Raw genomic sequence first — 20135 nt, 5'->3', positions numbered from 1 at the left:
GGGGGGAGGAGCGCCGTCCCTCCCCCCGGAATCCTGGACGGGGGGGAGGCACTCCGTTCCTTCCCCGACCCCGGAATCCTCCTTGGCCGGTTCAGCAGCCGGCCAGGCCCAGCCAGGCCAGGGCTGTCTGCAGCCGGACTTCCGGCCACGGAGGGCTCTGGGGAAAAAAACAAAAACAAAAAACTGCATACGCAAATGGCGGCAGCTACGGCCGCCGCCATTTGCGTTCCTTATTTTTGACGTCTTAATCTATGTAAATATTTACGTAGACTAAGACAGCGAACGCAAATAGCGTAGTGGACGCTATTTGCGTTCCCCTTATTTTCGCCTTCTTAGTCTACGTAATTATGTACGTAGACTAAGACGGCCCAAAATAAGGAATGCAAATCACGGCGGCCGTAGCCACCGCCATTTGCGTACGCCTTTTTTTTTTACCCAGACATTTTAGACTACATAAAAACTTACGTAGCCTATCACGTGGGTGTAAAAAAACACACAAAAAACCTGCAAATGGTGGTGGCGGCAGCCGGTCGGAAGACCAGCCGCCGCCGCCGCCCAGAAGATCCACCCCAGGTAAGTCTCGTCCCGGGGGGATCCGCGGGGGGGATCCGCGGGGGGGCAGGCCGTTCCGCCACAGATTTCGGGGGGCCGAATGCACTGGCGTTCGGCCTCCCCAAGATCCGTGGCGGAATTCTCTGCCATCCCTACTCAGGCTGAAAGTGGCTCAACTGGATTATGGGAACTCCCAGTGCTCCTGGCTGTTGGCCATACTGGATGGGGCTGATAGCAGTTGTAGTCCATACCATCTGGAGGACACCAGGCTCCCTCTTCCTGGTCTATCTGATCCAGCAGAGTTGTTATTATGATTTGAACGAATCATGTGCTGCTTTGGATCCTGGTCCAAATTCCTAACTTACAAAGACTAGCGAGACATTGAGCCAGCAGTTTACATAGCTAAACACTCATGAGTGAGATAAGTTTAGAAAGTTTTTGAGTAGCCTCACACAGAGGGTGCAGATTTTTTTTTAAAATCCAAATTCTTTAGGATTCAGCTTTCTGCCCCCCTCTCTCTCTCACTTCTTTTTTCTTTTCCCCCCTTTTTTCAGTCTCTTGGCTGCAGAAGTGGCCAGTCATGTCCCATTAATAGCAATGAGATGCTTGGGGACTTACTTGGCTTTCTTTCTTCTCGACACTACCCCATCAGCACATGATACCTGTTTTTTAGCAGAGTTATGAGCCTGTATGAACTTTCTGGCATATTCAATAATTTAAAAGATAGATTTAAAAAGTAACAATTTCCATACACTCTGGCCAGTTGCCCTGGTTCCATTTGAAAGGCTGGTTTGAAGCTCTGCACGCCTACATTTAATTCCTTCTATGCAAGATCATTTCTATAGTATCCTAGCCTCTTCTAAACTTCAGATGTGCTAGATCTCCAGAGACCTAGCACATCTTCAACTAACTTGAAAACTAGCTGAGATCTTGTGGGGGAGAAAAAAAATCAGAAAACTGCTGGCATGTTTCTCTGAGCCAACTTGAGGGGCTCACGAAATTAATCTGCTCAAATCTGCCAACGTATCCTGTGCCCAAGAGTCAGCCCCCCAAGATAGCCCTCTCCTTCTCTTGAAATTGTGCAGCAGCAAAACCAACAGCAAAGCCATGTGGGGAGAAGGGTTGAGGGACTCTTTCCCCACCTTGCTCTCTCCTCCACGTTGCCCTCCCTGTCATGCTGGGTAACAGTGTGCTAGGGTGCAGGGAATTGTGAGAGATGTGGTTCCCCCAGGGGCGTCTGCAGTTGATATTTTTTTCATGAATGAAAGGATGCAATTGAGTGTGTGAAAATAGGCCTCATGGTCCAGAGAGAGGTAGGGTTTCTAGCTCCTTTGCTCTCTGCTACACACCAAGTATAATCACAGAAGTGGTTTTGCAGAAGATACACCAAGGTTAATGGGCTCTATCAAATTATTTGTAATATAAACTTGCAGTGCATTCTATAGAACAGTGGCTTTTCAGTATTTATACTTTCAAGGAACATATTCCATGTAGGGTGGCCATTTGTCTTACTTTACAGAGGTCAGTCCTCTAATTGAAGAGCTCCTAAAGCCCTAATTGAAGGGCTCCATTTGTAGGCATTCCCTGTTTCAGGGATGGGAAACTTGTGTTCCTCCAGATGTTTTGGCCTACAACTCCAATCAGCCCTAGCCAATGGTGAGGGATGATGGTAATTTTAGGCCAACACATCTAGAGGGGAACTACCATCCTTGCTTTATTTGATGGGCTTTCAGGTACAGCTCCCCAAACGCAACCACTTTTAAACATAGGATCTTTGAATGAGGTCTTTGGTCCCTTTCCAGTCCTGTGTATCTTTTTACCAGTGATAACTTGCACATGATTTGGGGAGGCTGCGCTTCTGGGGGAAAAGGCTGCCCCATTTCAAGACCCCCAAAGCGCCCTTAGTTTTCGTCACATTTCACAACGATGACATCTGTTTGCTCTTAAATGCCTGGAGAATTGACACAAAAATGAGATTAATTAGTCAAATGCAAAAGTCATTATGCATTTGAAATCCCCCCTTTGGCCTCCCGATCAAGAAAAAGTGAAGCAAACATCTGAATGGGCATCCCTGGGAGGAAAAAAAAACACCCCGGACACACAAAAAAACTTTTACGATTCCATTGCTCCAGCTGAGCTGTACCTCCTGCCAGCAACATCCATAAATATCCTCAAACTATGCTACATTTCAGTCATGTTTTCCTTTGCTTTTATTGCCCTTGATATGCATCCATGCTTCCTTGTAGAAGTGCCATCTGATGACATTAAAATTTATGCAACCTTTCCCCCAACCCTTGTTTTTTTGCTGCAATCCAGTGAGGTCACTGCTAACACCAGAGCAGATGGCGGCCAAAGAGTTCCACCGAGAATTGTGTCAGTGGATTTTTTGGGAGGTATGAGAAATTTGTTTCAATTACTTTTTGGTTAGGATTTACCCAGTTTGCTCCTTCCGGACCAAACATGGACATGGGACGCAGTCTGTGGCTGAAGTCTGTACATTTCCAAGCTTGCAATGTGATTTGCGGACCAAAACTAATGCATTCGACAGCATGTGTACATTTGAAAAATGCGCATGAAAAAAAGGCATGCTTTTGAAAAATGTGCACAAATATGCTTTAATCAGTGGAAGAAGAGTGCGTACATTTCAAAGATGCACACAATTGATGTGTACTTTGGGGGAAATATGCATGAAAATACCATGGATTTTCATGCGAAAAGAAAAAAACAAAGCTCCTACTGTGATAATGGACTCGGAATGATATGGACTCATATCGGGATAAGCTTCAAGAGGGAATTCAGAGAACTTTGTCGAGCTTGGGTTTTGCTGATTTACACATCCCTAGTGGATGGTTGGGTCACACAGTTGTCACCACTTGCTCCCCCTTTCACATGCAGCAGATTGTCATGAGGAGTGGAGACCTTTGGAGTGTGTGGCAGCAGAAGGGATGATCGGCATTGGCAAATAAATAGCAAATTTCCCAATCTGTGTGGTGAGCCATGGAATGGAGGTGGAGCTCTGCTTTGTGTCTTTGGCAGTGATTTTAAACTGCTTCTGAGTGGTGGTCATGATCATACCCCAGCCCAAAGTCTCCTTCTACGCTACAAGGGAGACAGAAAAGAGATCCTGGAGTTATCCTCACTCCATACCACCTTTTGCTGTCGATGCTGTTAATTTTGCACTCAATCCATGACCCCAAGGATCACAATAATCTCTGATAAAGCCCCATATTCTTTTCTATTTCCCTGTTCCAGAATTGGGCAGGTTTGATCACACTTGGCTGATGGGGCAAAGCAATTTTGGAAACTCCCCATTTTCCTGTCCTGCTTTCTTGTTCGATCTTGTCGAAAACCTAAGAACAAGAATGGTTTTTGAAGGCTTCTAGAACAGTAGTTATAACCACAGATACTAATTAGTACCTTTTCTTTCTGATCAGCCTTTAAGCCAGCTTCTAATTGGAACCACATCAGATAGTGTTAGTTGCGTAACATTTTGCTTCAATTCTTATTCATTTCCTCTTGTTTTTCTGCATCTCCATCTTTCCCCCACATTTTCTTCTTGCACCAAGAGAAATATGTTTTTGGTTCCTACCAAGATTCTTTGGGTACCTTTTTAGTTCCTGTTTTCTGTTTTCCTTTTCTGAACAGCCTGTGGAGTATTTTTCTTGGACTACAAAGTCATCTTCTGTTATCTTGTCCAAGCCAAACTCATTTGCTAGTTCTTTTTATTTTCATAGAAGGGAAAGCTATAGGGCAAGAAAGCTATAGAGCCTCAGGAGAGCACAGCAGGGGTGAGGAAGGATAATTGATGGAAGAATCCATTTCGTCTTAAGTTAATGAGACACTGAGTTCTGCTGTAGAAGGAGAGGATTTCTGTACACAAATGTAGGGCTGGTTCATGCAGGCCCTCTGGAGATGCTTAACTGTGGTTTGTTTTCCTCAACTGCTGCTAAGGGTTGCCCACAAACCAGGATATGCCACTGAGTTTGAAGCGGATTTGCAAAAACAAACCATTTTGTGTAGATGGAAGCCAGGTCATGTGTTGCATCTGCAAACAGCAAACCATGGTTAAGTCTCCAACCTCCTGCTGGGATCTCGCTATATGCCCTCTGGGAGCAGTGCTTAGCTCAGCAAGCTAAACCATGGTTTCACTATATGTCTCAGATGTTGACTAGGCTTAAGGCAGCCAACCATGGTTAAGTGCTGTGCCTGCACAAGGCAGCAGTTAGCCAACTCTGTAGCAGCTAGGGATATGCAAATCAGCAAAGCTTGAGTTTGTAAAATTCCACCTCAGAGCTTGTTCAGACTTACATCAGTATCAGATTATGAGATTTGAGTTGTTGTTTTTTTCTTTTTTGCAGAAATGTTGTATGTATTTTTGCAGGCATTTCCCCAAATGTACGCGTCAGTTCTGCACATTTTTAAATGTACGCATTTTCTCCCATGGATTAAAGACTATTTGTGTGCATTTTTCTAAACGACACATTCTTTCATGTGCATTTTCAAATGCACACATTTTGTTAATGTGTTTGTTGTTGTTGTTGTTGTTCTGCAGAGCATCACAAGCTCAGAAATGTATGGACTTTGACCACAGATTGCACTCGAGTCCACGTTTGGTTCTGGGACGTGCGAATTGAGTGAATTCTGGTCAAAAGTGAACTGAAACAATTTTCTCATCGATGCCTAGTAGCGGCTATCGGTCCTGTCGCAGCAGATTCTGCTGGAAGATTTGCCACCAGTCTCATTGTGGCAGGATGGAGAATTTAAGGAAGAAGTGATTCTTTGTGAAACATAATGGATCCTGTACATCCTTGTGTGTGTGCACATGCACATGCCACAATGCCATAAAGTAGAGCAGGAGTCCCCAACCTTTTTGGACCCATGGGCACATTTGGGAATTTGAGAAACTGCACCACCACAAAATGCCTAATCAGTGGATTATGGCTTTGGCGTCTGCATTTCGCATCTATGGACCTTAAGCTGTGTCTTATTCAGCAAAAAATGCTGTGTGTCTTGGACACTGCAAAGTCTGTTTAATTCAGATAATTGTTGGTGGTGCAGTTTTATTTTATTTATTACTCATTTTAAGCATATGTTTTGGCAATGTCCAGTAGTTGCTTCTTTTCAGGTGGAGAGTATCACAAAGATAATTTTTTGTGCCGGAACAGTGTTGAATATTCACTGATGTACATGCTCTTTTAAATTATTTACCTGCTTCCTGGAAATTAACAAATGGTCGAGGTAAATGGATTCTTTGTGCCCTTTTGACAGCTTAAAGACTGATATTACAAAATTGGAAGGATAAACACTAACCTCCTATAACACAATGGATTGAGGACTTTACAACACTTTCAATATATGAGCAGGTGGCATACAGATGCCACCTTCAAATGGATATTTATGTGGATATTTGGTCCACTTTTGTTGAAGCCTATGAAAGCAAGCCGTATGAATTTCATATGTATTTTTTGGTATGGATATATACAAATCCATGTACGTATATTTAAAAAACAGATTTTTAAAATTTGTTCAGTTTTGCAGGTGCCTGCGGGTGCCACATTGGAGACCTCTTCACAGGCACCATTGAAGGTGCTTGCGGGTGCCACGTTAGGGACCACTGGGGTAGAGAATGCTGCTTCCTGAGTACCTCTGGTTTCTAATTAATTAATTAATTGTATTTATAGCTCACCTTTTTTCCTCCTTAAGGAACCCAAGGCGGCATACATGATCCTCCTCCATTTTATCCTCACAACAACAACCCTGTGAGGGAGGTTGGGCCAAGAGTCTGTGACTGGCCTAAAGTCACCCAGTGAGCTTCCATGGCCGAGTGGGGACTAGAACCCGGATCTCCTGACTCCTGGTCAAACACTCTAGCTGCTATACTGCACTGGCTCTCACACTGGCTTAAACACCTACTTTCCATCCCTTCTATCTCAAGCATATCTCTCATATGATGCAGAGATATACTTGAAAGTGTGTAGGAATCTGGTGAAATCTCTTACCATCTCTGAAGCCAGAGAGGTAAGGCTTGTGCAATGACTGGGGATGGGGTATCCATGCCTTGCAAAGGTCCCCATGTAAAAGAGAAAAAGTGTAAAATAATTCCGCAAAAAGATATACATCATGCAAATTTTCTCAGTTGATATAATGTATACCCATTTCAGAATCTGGAGTGCCTAGATACATATTTATTTATTTATTTTTAAACAGAAGGTATACACAGCCGTTCTCTGGTACATCATGCCCACTTAGCCACACCAGGCATAGGAACATAGGAAGCTGCCTAAAACTAAGGCCCACTGTTGGTCCATTTAGTTCAGTCTTGTCTACTTTGATGGGCAGCGGCTCTCCGGGGATCTATGCCAGACCCACCTGGAGATGCTGGGGATTGAACCTGGGACCTCATGCATGCAAAGCAAGGGCTCTACCACTGAATTATGCTCCTTTCCCATATTGTGAAAAGATTCCCCACCACCACCACCACACCTTCGGATGGCAGGACATGGGGAATTAGCAATGTACTATTTTCAGATACACAGTGAAAACTGACTTGGAAAAGCTGGGGAAAGTGCAGAAAAGGGCAAATGAAATGATGAGGGAGCTGGAGCAACTGAGGGAAGGTTCCAGCAGCTGGGATTGTTTAGCTTGGAAAAAAGGCGAGTAAGGGGAGACATGGTAGAGGTGTACAAAGTTACACATGGTGTGAAGCATGTGGATAGGGAGACTTTTTTCTCCCTTGCTTATAATACTAGAACCCAGTGGGGTGATCCCATCAAGCTGATTGGTGGGAGATTCAGGACAGATAAAAGGAAGTCCTTCTTCACACAGCGCATAGTCAAACTATGGAATTCACTACCACAAGATGTAGTGATGGCCACTAATTTGGATGGCTTTAAAAGAGGGTTAGACAAATTCCTGGAGGAGAAGACTATCAGTGGCTACTAGTCCTGATGGCTCTATGCTACCTCCAGTAACAGAGGCAGTATGCTTATGTACACCAGTTACTGGGGAACATGGGCGGGAGGGTGCTGTTTCACTCGTGTCCTGCTTGTGGGATCCTGGTTGACAGCTGGCTGGCCACTGTGTGAACAGAATGCTGGACAAGATGGACCCTTGGTCTGATCCAGCATGGCCCTTCTTATGTTCTTATGTAGTAAGTATGCTCTGTATTTCCCTTCTCCTGGTTCCCTGCCCCCCCCCCCCCGACGTTTTGGCTTCAGGAAGAGGCACTGTAGAATCTAGGAATCTCAAAAAGTAAAGAGAAGCTTGGCTTTGTATGAGGAGCTCTATTTAGCTACCTTGTGGGAATTGCAAGAGAGAATGGGGGCCAGGGGGGAGGGAACAGGCAATAAAGCCTGGGCTGTATTTGATTATCAGCCTATAAACTTCAGTATGCTGTGTTTACAGCATGCTTCTATTGTGTCGAGATGGGTTGGAGCCAGAGCACAAGATTGGGAAAAATCCCTGACAACTGCGAGAGATGCCAGGACCAGTCAACTCCTACCCGGGTCCCTCCAGACACATTAGGCAGCAATACCCATCATTCCCAACCAACATGCTGTCTAGGGGCGATGGGAGTTGTAGTCCAACACATCTGGAAGGTTCCGTGTTGGGGAAGGCTAATTCAGATCTTGGTCATAACTGAGCATGGATGGATTCCATCTCTTAGTAATGCAAAGCAGTAGAAAGAAGGTTGGAATATATTGGGTATCCTTATATAGGTGTTCTTTGGCTGTTCTTAACAGCGAAATATAGAGCTGTGGCTAACTGAGCTGTGATCCAGAAACCCCTGGGTTGATATCTCACCCTGGCCTTGAACTCACTAAGTAGCTGTACGTAATGGGTGGGCAGCTTGCAGCCCGCCGCAAGTTGCAGGGAGAACTACAACTCCCATTATTTCTCACCATTGGCTATGCTGGTTAGGGCTGATGGGAATTGTAGGCCAAAACATCTGGAGGGCCACAAATTGCCCACCATTGCCTTATGTAAAGAACCATCACTCTGGCAAAATGTAGGCATTATGCTAAATTGGACATAGGCAAAATGATGACCGTGGGCTCCAATGCCCCCTGGACACCTTTCTTCACACCCGCCAAGGTGCTTTTCTCCTTTTTTAAAAAAGTAACACATTTTCTTACCAACAGCTGGGATTACTGTGAAATAGGTTTCTGTTGGTGCTGAAAACTGTGGGTTCAAAGGACTCATTTCATATGTTGGGGATCAGAGCCCACCCTCTGCCTTGCACTCAGTCTCTTGGGCAAGTTACTTGTCTTTTGCCATGCCTCCCCTGGAAGCCTTTTTTTCATGGTAGCCAGGACACTTTCTCAAATTGCCAAATGTGCCCACGTTGCACGACATCACTACTGATCACGGGACACATCTGTTAAGGCATCAAACTAATGTTCCAGTTCCTTGGCTTTGTGGAGCTTGAGCCATCATGAGATGACCATAACTCTGGTCTTAAACCGGCAGGCTTTTTGATAATTTAAACTGTTATTCGTGATGCAACTTGTATATCATATGCCTTGCTGCTAATTATCATCAGCCTGGCCATGGAACATGCCTTAATGAATTAGCCCTTGTTGTTCAGTCGTTCAGTCGTGTCCGACTCTTCGTGACCCCACGGACCATAGCACGCCAGGCCTTCCTGTCCTCTGCTCTCTCCCGGAGCGTGCTCAAGTCCATATTCATTGCATCGGTGATGCTATCTAGCCATCTCATCCTCTGCCGTCCCCTTCTCCTTTGTACTAATTATGAAAGCAAACCAACATTAACCACATGGTATTTTCACTGCAAAACTAACAACGCAATCCTATGCATTTCTGCGGAGAAGTAAGTCCCACCGGGTTTCATAGGAGTTATGCCCAGGTAAGCGTGTATAGGACTGCAGCCTAGGATAACATCTAGTTTGGTCCTTCCACCTCACCACTTGTAACTTGGGGATAATATTGACTGGCCTTACAGGGTGGTTGTATTACTGAGATAAAAGATGTAAAATATTTCATACACGAAATGGCTATAAATGATTTCTTTATTCTTATTTATGACTTGGAGGCAGATGCTCCCATGGTGAAGTTCGAATGGCCTCCAGACATACATCCACACAATTGTTTACTGGGCTACTTTTTCCGTTAGCGCCTTCCTCCATGTTCCCCTCCGTGAGATCTAGGTGCTTTTTAAAGTCACAGCTGGACTCTTAGAATTCCAACAAACAATGACCAGCCATGTTGAGCAATTCAGGGGTGGCGTGTGCTCTGTATATTGTCTGGACCTTGCCAGCCAATGTCTTGTAGAAGCACCTTGTGGTGGGGGCAGGAGGCTAATGGAGGATTTCATACCAGGCTGTGTGCCAAACCTGGACTGTTAGAAATTAAACCTAAATTGAGGCAATATATGTATTATTTTTTTCCCCCCGTATGAGCCATCTGCTGACAATTTCTTCCTCCTCTTCTTCATCAAGCAAAGAACAGCATAATTTTGGCTGTGTCAGCTGACTCGTGTATTGAAAAGCTGCATTGCTCTTGTTTGGATTCAACCTATTTGCCGGATCCGAACTTTTGTGTGTTTTGCTGGCTGATGTACACATTTAAACACTCGCTCCAGGGCCAGCCCTACTGTGAGGCAGGGTGAGTCTGTTGCCTCGAGTGGTAGATGCTGAAAGGCAGCAGCAAGGTGTTCAAGGAAAGAACTGTGTGCCTTGCAGCCTACTCTGAGCCCTCTAAGGTAGCCTGCTGCCTTCGAGTTCAAGGGGAAAACTTTGACCCATCATCAGTGTTGATCACCATCTGCCACTCCAGTCAGCTTATATGCATGGAATGGGAGGGGGTGTCTTGCCCTTTGCTTCGGGCAGTAAAATATCTTGGGGTGGCCCTGACTTGAGCATATTATACATTCATACGAACTGAACAACAGTGGAAGGAGGGAAATCCCTGCTCACTAGGACTGGGTTTCGTATGTCCCCTCCTACTTGGTACATTGCCCACTTGAGTAGCCCATTGGAGAGGCAGTCAATTTGGTGTTTTCTCAAACCACTGATAGGTAAAGTGTGGTTCACTTTGACAGTGAAAAAGGTATACATTCCCCCAGTAACACTAGTTAGGGCAGCCTTCCCCAACTTGGGTCCTTCCAGATCAGGGGTGAGAAACCTGGGACCCCTAGATGTTGGTGGACTACAACTCCCAGGATCCCTAACCATTGGCCATGCTGGCTGGGGCTAGTAGGAGTTGGAGTCCAACATCTGGATGGTTACAGGTTTCCCCACCCTTGGTCCAGATGGTTTGGATCACAGCTCTCCATCAGCCTCATCATGGTTAGTGGTCAGGGGTGATGGGAGTTGTAGTCCAAAACATCTGCACCTTCACTCCAAAGGCCTTTGGGGATGCCTCCTCAGGAGAAGCATTTTGAGGGAAGTCAAATGGTTTCAATCAGAGCGAAGCTACACATTATGCTAATTGTGCAGTGTGTAGCTGAGGCTTGTTTTTTACTTTAGTATAAGCGTAGAGGGCCCTGACTCAGATTAAGACCGCTGTGTTCTAGGAGAGAGGGATTAAACCTCCCCCCACCCACTGTGTACTTCCCCAAATCCCCCCCACACACACACACATGTGAGATTTCAGGAAGCAGACAGGAGGGAGGTTTAATACACCCATCCATGAGCATGGTCATCCTGATCCAAATCAGGATGGCATGCTTACACTAGAGTAAAACAAAAGACAAGCCTCAGCTACACGCGATGTAATTAACATAACATGTAATTTGATTCTAAGACTGCAGAGATTTTGGTGGGGTGGAGAGAACTTGGAATTCCACACATTTTGAGCACCTTCCTGCCTTGTGCATCCCGTGTGCTACTCCAAACTCATCTTCCCACCTGGTCCTAGCACACCTATTCTGTCTATACTACTTCACCCTGTGTGAGATAATTGTCTGTCGCAGCCAGGAATGTGCAACCCTGAAGGCTCTTTGCGTTTGTTTCCTACCTTCAAAACTCCAAGCCAAAACTTTATTTTGGTCTCTTTATTTTTTAATTTTTTATTGCATTTATATCCTGGCTTCTTTCCCCTTGCAAGGAACCCAAGGTGGCTTACATAGTCTTCCTCCTCTCCATTTTATCCTCACAACAACCCTGTGAGGTAGGTGAGGCTGAGAGCCAGTGAGTGGCCCAAAGTCACCCAGTGAGCATCATGGCCAAGTGGGGACTAGAACCCAGATCTCCTGAGTCCCAGTCCAACACTCTAACCCCTACGCTACACTAGTTCTTATAGACCTTTTCCCATAACACATGCAAATTTGGGCTTCTCTCCCACCTCAAAGCTGACCCATGCTTTCTCGGAGGGCCTGTTTGAGAAATGCTGTAAGGCAAACCCATTCTCCCCCAAAACAAACCCTATGCCTTAAGTGACAACATCAAATCACACAAAGCTGTATTTCTGTTCTGCGAGGCATCCTTATTGACATTTCATTGACGCATGAGCGCCAGATTTTAATCTATTTTGTACCTATCCTGCTCGTGTGAGGTCTTGGAAAGAATGTCTGTCACTAGAGAAGATGCACGTAGTACAACAGATGCAGAAGCTTACAGGAAAAGATTAATGATTTGTGGTCATTTGACAGAGCCATAATCGGAACAAAGTTTACTACCTCTCAGCCACTCATGGCAGGCAACTGGTATGTTATTTTCTCTTGAACGCAGTTAAGGCTGCACCCAGACCTACCACATGAGTAGCTGAAAGGACTTGTCAGTTACATTTGCAGATAAAGCAGGTGAACATTTTTCATATATACTTTGTGGAAGGAGGTGGGGTGCATTGCAGCACAACATGCGAATTAGGAATTGCGGAGACACCTTCATGTGCAGACGATCAGACTTTTTCAGGCTGCTTCCGGTTGGATGGTGTTCTTTCCTGCACCTGTCATTAATCCCTGGGAAGCTGTCAAACCTGTCTGATGGTTGTTGTAGTTCCCTGATCTCGGGCCTCTGGAGTCCCAGATCATGGGAGGTTGAGGCAGGGTGAAGCCTAGGCAAATTAGGATGGTGAGTCAATCTGAGGAAGAATGAGTGAGTTCACCAAAGTTGATGCTAAAGGAGAAGAGGTCAGCAGGAACATAGGAAGCCATTTTGTCCATCAGGCTATTTGTCCTTCTAGCTCAGTTTTGTCTAACTGGACTGACAGTGGAGGTGTTCACACAACACGCTAACACACACTCTGGTTGAATCGTGGGTTGTTGAACTGTGGTTTGTTGTTGGAACATGGGTTGTTCGTTGAAACACGGGTTAGCATGTTGTCTGAACTCAGGATATTTTCCGCAGGCGTGGCTTATTAACCATGCAGTGTAGTTTGCTAACCACCCTGAACAACCTAACAACAAACCATGGGTTCTCAAGGTGCCTTGTTTGAGAAAAGTAAGCCACACTGTGTGGTTAACAAGCCACCCTGTCCTAAGGAAAATGTCCTGAGTTCAGACCACACACTAACCCACAGTTCAACAAACAACCCACGGTTCATCAAACAACCCATGCTGAACCACTGAGTGTGGATTAGCGTGTTGTGCGAACCCAGCCAGTGGCTTTCCAGGGTCTCAGGGAGTGGTCTTTCCCCATCACCTCCTGCCTGACGATTGAACCTGGGACCTTCTGCAGGTAGAGCGAAGGATTCCTCTACAGTCGCTTCTCTAGACCAGGGGTGGGGGACCTGTGGCCTTCCAGAGGTTGAGCTCCCATCATCCCAAGCCAGTAGGCAAGGGATGATGGGACTTGTAGTCCAATTAAATCTGGAGGCCCACAGGCTCCCTACCCCCCTGCTCAAGTCTTAATTGAGCCCTGCAAAGTCTTGGGAAGACCATTGAAGACGTCTTTCCAGGTAGGAGGCAGGAGCTGATCCCGAGCATGGAAGACCAAATGTAAGAGGGGCAACACAAGTTGCTGGGACTGGGAGAGGGAGAGAGAGATACCAGGTTCTCACTCAATGCTGTAAATAGCCATTCAGGAAGCAGTGGCTAAGGCTGCCAGGTTGCAACCTAGAGACTACCTTTTTAATAAGGCATACACAACCTAGAGACTTTACTTTTTACCAGCATGAACCTACCAGTAGGCCCTCCTCCAAGTGCTTCCTTTGAGAGAGGTTCAGAGGATGGAAAGAAGGGAGAGGGCCTTTTTGGTGGTGGCCCCCCGATTACGGAACGTTCTCCACATTGAGTCCTGCCTGGCATCAACATTGTCATTTTGGGGGGGAACTTCCGGTTCAGAGCCATGTTGCCCTGGCAGCGTTCTGCGGAGGCTCCGCGGGACGCTATCTCAAACAGCTTTTAAAAGGTTGAAAACCCTTTTCATCTTTCCCTGGAATTAAAAGGGAAAGCAAGAGCAACATCTGGATGAAATCTTGGAAGAGCAGCTTATTTTGCAAAGCAGCAGAAGGGTTGATCTCCAAGGTATTCTGCCAGAGTTTAGACATCGCTCAAAGTTGTTTTGAAACTCCTATCTAATTAGGAGCTCACAGGGCTGACAAGTTCCAAATGTAGTTATTAGTGTTTATGGACTAAGAGATACTAACAGTATTTGAGGACCTGCAAGATCTGTTTGAAGAGAAGGATGGCTACATCAAGGAGGAAAAAAGGAGCAGGATCTCCACCGATTACCCCCCCCCCCATACCTCCCGCGGCAAAGGCTCCAAGAAGCAATGGAAATACAGGGGAGTTGCTTGCTCTGATAAAAACTTTGTCTTCACAATTTGCTGAACAGGCTAAGAGGTTGGATACAATTCAAAATTCCATCACCGCCCTGCAAGGCTGTGAACTTAATTAACACTTCTTGGCAAAAAATAGAGGCAAAAGTTAATGAGCTGCAAGATCGGGTGGCAGCGCAGGAGATTGCATCACAAGCTTTTTACAACAATCTGTTTGTCATAATCTCCCAACTTGAGGCTTTCACGCGCAGGGCAAACGTACATATTATTGGTATCAAAGATCTACCTACTGATGTAAATTTGTCTACCTTTGTAGATAAGCTTCTGCATGAGATACTCCCTGTGTCATCTGACTATTTACTTGATATTTAGCAGGCATTCCATGTGCCAAATGCCAAAGGGACTGGTTATATGATTATAGTCCAATTTGCAAGAATCTCCACAAAGAATTATGTCCTGCGTTTGGCAAGAGGGGTCGGAAATCTTTTTTGGGGATCACAAGAAGATAGAGTTATGTTATTTCCGGATCACACCAAAGAAGTTGCTGATAAAAGAAGGCAATTTACCAAAGTGAAAAACCTGGCAAAACAAATGAACTTACAATATCATTTAAAATATCCTGCTACATTTTGCATTTTTTCTGAAGGTCAGATGAAGAAGTTTCTAAATCATGAAATGGTGGAGGCATGGCTAATCAGAAAAACGCGTGAGACTTCTGTTCCAGCCTCATAAACATGTTTTGTCAATTGGCTATGTTTAGTCTGTATGATTCAGGCTAGGCCAGAGATAATTGCTCATATATATCCGTCTTTTTTCTCTCATTTTTTTATCTTCTTTTTTAAATCCTTTCTCTTTAAAATGGATATGATATACTGTACTTAAATCTACTGTCTGAGGGTGTACAGAAATGTGCACATTCATTTATATATTTGGAAATGATACTATTTAAAATATAGATAGTACAAAATACATTAGTGATTGTTGTATTTTGTTTCCTCCTTTTTTATCCTGTATAATTTTTTTCTTTTTAATTATTATTATTAATATTATCAATATTATGATACTAGGATTAGTAATGTTTTTGGCTGGTTGATTTTAAGCTTTATTATTATATAACAGTATAAAATTTATTAGTGATTTGTTATTATTATTACTTATCCTTTCTAATTTCCCTCCTTTTTATTATTAGTACTATCATTATTATGAGACTTTGGTTAGTAATATTTTTGGCTGGTTAAATTGTTAAGCTCTACTATTATATGTTAACTGAAGGGCAATATATGGTTATTGGAAATGAATTGTAGGCCTGCTCTGTTGCTATAAGACTGATTATATGATATTGAAATGTAAGGTTGATTATCTATACTGTACTGAATTGTAATATTGGTAATGTTGTAGGTATACTTTTTAAGTAGAATGGTATTTGAAGTTTGTGTGTAATGGAGTTTAAATGTAATCCTTTTAAGTAACGTTTTTATATTTTTTCTTTTTTTTTTCTTGCTTTCTTCTTTCTTCTTCTTCTGTTTTTTTTTTCTTTTTCATTATTGCTGTGACCTCCTAAGAATAATGTATTGTTGGGAAACTGTAGATAATGATTAGGTTGTTGGTACTGTTTATTTCATTTATAAAGATAAAAAATAGAATAAAAAGTATTAAAAAACAACAACAACATTGTCATCTTTTTGGCGCCTGGTTAAGACTTTCCTCTACTCCCAGACATTTGACAGCATATTGCAAGTTTTTTCATGGGTCCTGGGACATACTGTTGATTGTTTAAAATTGCTATATTTTATACATTGGTTTTATATTTTTATTATTACGTTTTATGTTTAAGTTTTTAATGTTCGTATGCACAGAGGGATTTGGCTATTGGGCAGTATATAAAAACAAGAAATGAAATGAAATAATAAGGTGTATGCAGCAGGAGAGTTGCAACCTAGAGATGTTATCTTTTTAATAAGTCGGATGCAGCAGGAACATTTCCTGCCAGTGTGCCTCTCACTCCATTCCTCCCTAACCACCACTCCTCCCCATGTGTTGTGAGATAAAACTGAAGTCTGGCTTGCTTGCTTCAGCAGGTGAAGAAACATGATGAATAACAGGACCCCTGCTGCCAGATCTCTCTCCTTGGGAGACAACAGGATGTGGAGAAGGGTAGCAGACATTGTGCCAAAGTCATAAGCAGGATCTTGCACACTGAATACCCCCCCACCCCCACCCCATATGAACCAAGCCACATCCACAGACAGATGAGGCTTGAAGGATCTGAATGGTAGCCGGAAAATTGCAGGCACGGGCCACGGTGGATGCCTCAACTCTTTAACCTTCATACCCTGGGGACTCCTGTGGTGTGATGGCTTGAGTGACTATTGCTTTTTTCTGATATAGCGAGGGAATCATCCCTCTGCCTCTCGTGTCTAACAAATGTAACTAGTGAGAACAGGATTGTTCAAGATCCCTGTCATCGTTTCCCTGGTCATAAATAGTCTTCTGAGTCACACCTCAAAGTAGGTCACTGAGGTTGCATGGGGTATAATTGAGGGCAAGATCTGGCGCGTGCGGTAACCTTTTGAGACGTCTCCTAAAGACATTCCAAAGAGAAGATGTAATGGTCAAAAATATGTCTGTGGGTAGCACGCTTCATTAAGGTGTCCCATGCCAGAACCTCTATCACATGGAGGCAATTAGGACTTTCATAACTGTCTAGCACTAGGAGCAGAGGGGGAGGGACTCGTACAAGTTTTCCAGTGTGTGACCTGATCATAAAATCAAGCATGTTTTATTGCTTTTGTAAAAGACATTTTTATTACTGAATTGTCTTGTTGCAGGAATGTGCATTAGTGAATACAGTTCTAGCCAACACGCACTTGTTTTGATCTAGTGTTTTCTCTCTCTCCTGCATATAGGTGTGGGAGATATATGGCATTTTAACCCATTTAGGAATGATCGCTTCTGTTTTGTTGATTTCATTTGGTCTTGCCTGCAGTGATACAGTTGTTTGATTGTTTTGTGTCACTGCATTGCTTCAAATTGGGGCCCTCAACCCTTTTTTTGAGGTCAGTGGGCACATTTGGAATTTTGAGGGAGTGTTGTGGGTGCTCTCACAAAGTGGCTGCCAGAGGGGAGGGGCTTGCCTATTCCTAAAATGGCTACCATGGTGGGCATGGCCAGTCACAAAACACTCATTTTCCAGAAGGCAAACTGCCGAGACTAAAAGAAAAGTAACCTGCCCAAGAAAGAACCTGAGTACAAGGCAGGGGTGGGGGTCTGAGCTCCAAAACACAAAACCAAATACAGATAGATTTGTGTTTTGAACCCAAATACAGATGACGCTGGAGGACAGCCATTCACTTTTCAGCGTGCTAGACTCCTAGTTTAAAAAATATATAGTTTTGATTAAAAAAATTATTAAGGAATAAAATACAAATCAGGAGAAGCAGGGAGCTTGGCAGCCCAGAGAGTTGTCCTTGGACACATTGGTACCTACAGGCACCACATGGGAGGCCCTGGCTTTAAACAATTATTGTATGTCACCTTGAAACTGGGTTGAAAAGCGGGATAGAATATTTTCTAATAAATGCAATTACACAAAATGGATTGGATCCAGGAACTGCCTTCCGTAGACAGAAGAGGGAAACATCAGAGGTGGAGCTTAGATGTTAGAACTGGTTAGTGATGCGTAAGAGGCTACGCTGGGGAGCAGCAGGTGAGGGGCAGGACCTCCTTCCCTAAGTTAGCCTAGTCAGACAGCTGCTCTTTCAAACTGTGGGCGACTTTCATTTATTCCCATTTGAATCCCATGGAGGCATTCCTTTGTTGCTAGAGAGTGTTGGAGGATTTGCATCTGTAATGAACCTGTGAATAATGAATTAAAGGCATGAGACTGAAGCTTCTCTTTTTGTGTGTTTGTGAGTGCTTGAGGAAAAAGGGGGCCAAGGGAACCTTGACAATAGAAGTCCAAAAATGTATTTTGAATAAAAATCCTAAGGGGGCAGAAACCAAACAAAACTGAGGCAACCCAATGAGGACTGAGCATGCTCATAGCCACAGAATACTGAATGTTTGTTGAAGGCAATATAAATATAAAACCAGGAGTGATTGAACAGAGTACCTTGACAGAGCATGGCTGGCTGACTAAATCACTGAACAGGAGCACTTCACAGTGGAATAAAGAAGCAGGTCTCGTTGTTTTGTTTTGTTTCGTTTCGTTTTGTTTTTATGCTGCTTTTCTGTCACAAGACACCCAAAGCAGCTTACGGGACACCCCCACCCCATTAAATTAATACACTATGAACCATATACAAAATTGCAAAAAATATGAAAGCAGACTGCTAGCTGGCATGGAAAAGATTGCTTGGAGATGGAAAGCTTCAATCCGCAGCTCTGAGTGATTTGCTCAGTGAAATGCGGTTGCAACCCCCCCCCCCCCCTTATTATGTGCAGATGGAATATTGCACTCTTACTGCTGGAACACCACTTGCTTTTGGATTATGAGTGCAAAAATGAAATGAAATGAAATAAATAAAAAGTCAAATCAGTGTACTTGCAAGTCATCACTCATTCTTGCCCTTATTGTTTTCTCTCCCCCCCCCCCCACATCTCTTTAGGGAGGATTTTGGATTTGAAGACTGGAACAGTAAAGAAAGAGGGCCAGCAGTCATCAATGAGGATGTGCATGGGATCGAGGCGATCATTCATATGCAGAATGAGGTATACCATTCTATACTATCTCAGCACGCTTCACTTGTTTCTTATTACTGTTATACCCAGTGGGTTGGATCCAGAGTTTTTTTCAGCCTGTGGGAATGTCCCCAAGCTCAGTTCTGCTGAGAATACTTCCTTGGGCAAAAGTAGGAGGAGGTAATTTTCACCAATTTCCCCCCTCCCACCATAGCCCCATCTCCACCTCCCCTAGTGTTCAGTGTAGTTCCCTGACCCTCCAGAGCAGATTTTCGAGGGACATAAGCAACTGCAGGGGGAAATGAGAATTGGCGAAGATTACCTCCTCCCACTGTTCAGCCAGCAGAAAAAGTTCCACTGGATCAAAGGTATACCCAACATACTGCCCCTGATGCTGGAGGTAATATATGACTAGTAGCCATTAATAGCCTTATCCTCTCTGATAAGGAACCCTTACGCTTCACAAATCAGGATTTCTTCCTTCACTTCTCCATCTCGCCATGCTGGTCGGTTTCCAATTTTCCGATACAGTCTGCTGTGACACAGTCGATAGCTGCTACGGAGACATCTGACCATTGCCTTGTGCATTCATATCCCTGAATCATGGTTGGCTGCTGTCACCCTGGTCAAGATCCCAGGTATGCAGTGATACCATGGTTTAGCTTGCAGAGCTAAGCCTAGGGATGTAGGAAAGTCACTTACCTTTTCAAAGGGTGACATTTGCAGTGGGGGGAAGGCGCTTCGTCCCTCCCCTCGAAATTCTCTCCGGCCAGCTCCGCTCCACGGAGATTCCGCAGAACCACTGGCCGGGGCTGCCCGCAGCTGGACATCCAGCCGCTGGGCAGCCTGCAGGGATGCAAATGGTGGCTGTCTGTCAAGGGCTCCTTGGAGGCCTCTCTCAGTCTAATCCAGTAACCAAGTCCAGACACAGACAAAGGGATTCCTTTCAAAGCTTTATTCTTCTTTTACAACTTAACAGCTCTACAGGTAGCAACTAGATCTGAGCAGCAGAGTACCTATGCCCTAAGTTGAAACAGTTGGTCCCCGTTTGAAAGGGAATTACTGGCAGACCCCTGAACTTAAGGACTAGGGAGAGTCCCTCCCCTTTTCCCTTGGATCCTCGGGGCGCAGCCGTTGTTTGTGCGCCAACCGGGCACTGCGCCTCCTTTCCGCGCCCTCCATCTGGCGCCGCTCTCTGCGTCTGCGTCACGCATCCACCAAGTC

The 20135-nt window shown here is 44.4% G+C and overlaps 1 protein-coding gene across 2 annotated transcripts in view; it reads left to right on the top strand.

The window, feature by feature from the left end:
* The window catches only part of ARNT2 (aryl hydrocarbon receptor nuclear translocator 2), a 175678-nt gene that overhangs the window by 80359 nt on the left and 75184 nt on the right, over nt 1-20135 (top strand). For both annotated transcript variants that reach the window (XM_084816437.1, XM_084816436.1), the window contains exon 6: nt 18839-18941. In XM_084816437.1, the coding sequence (XP_084672563.1) occupies nt 18839-18941 (103 nt within the window). The remainder of the gene's footprint in view (nt 1-18838; nt 18942-20135) is intronic.

Source organism: Heloderma suspectum, chromosome 11, assembly GCF_057233095.1.
Source record: "Heloderma suspectum isolate Gila_16-S chromosome 11, 16-S_ref, whole genome shotgun sequence".
Lineage (NCBI taxonomy): Eukaryota > Metazoa > Chordata > Lepidosauria > Squamata > Helodermatidae > Heloderma > Heloderma suspectum.
Note: the sequence above shows the minus strand (reverse complement) of the source record. Positions and strands in the feature narration are given on the sequence as shown.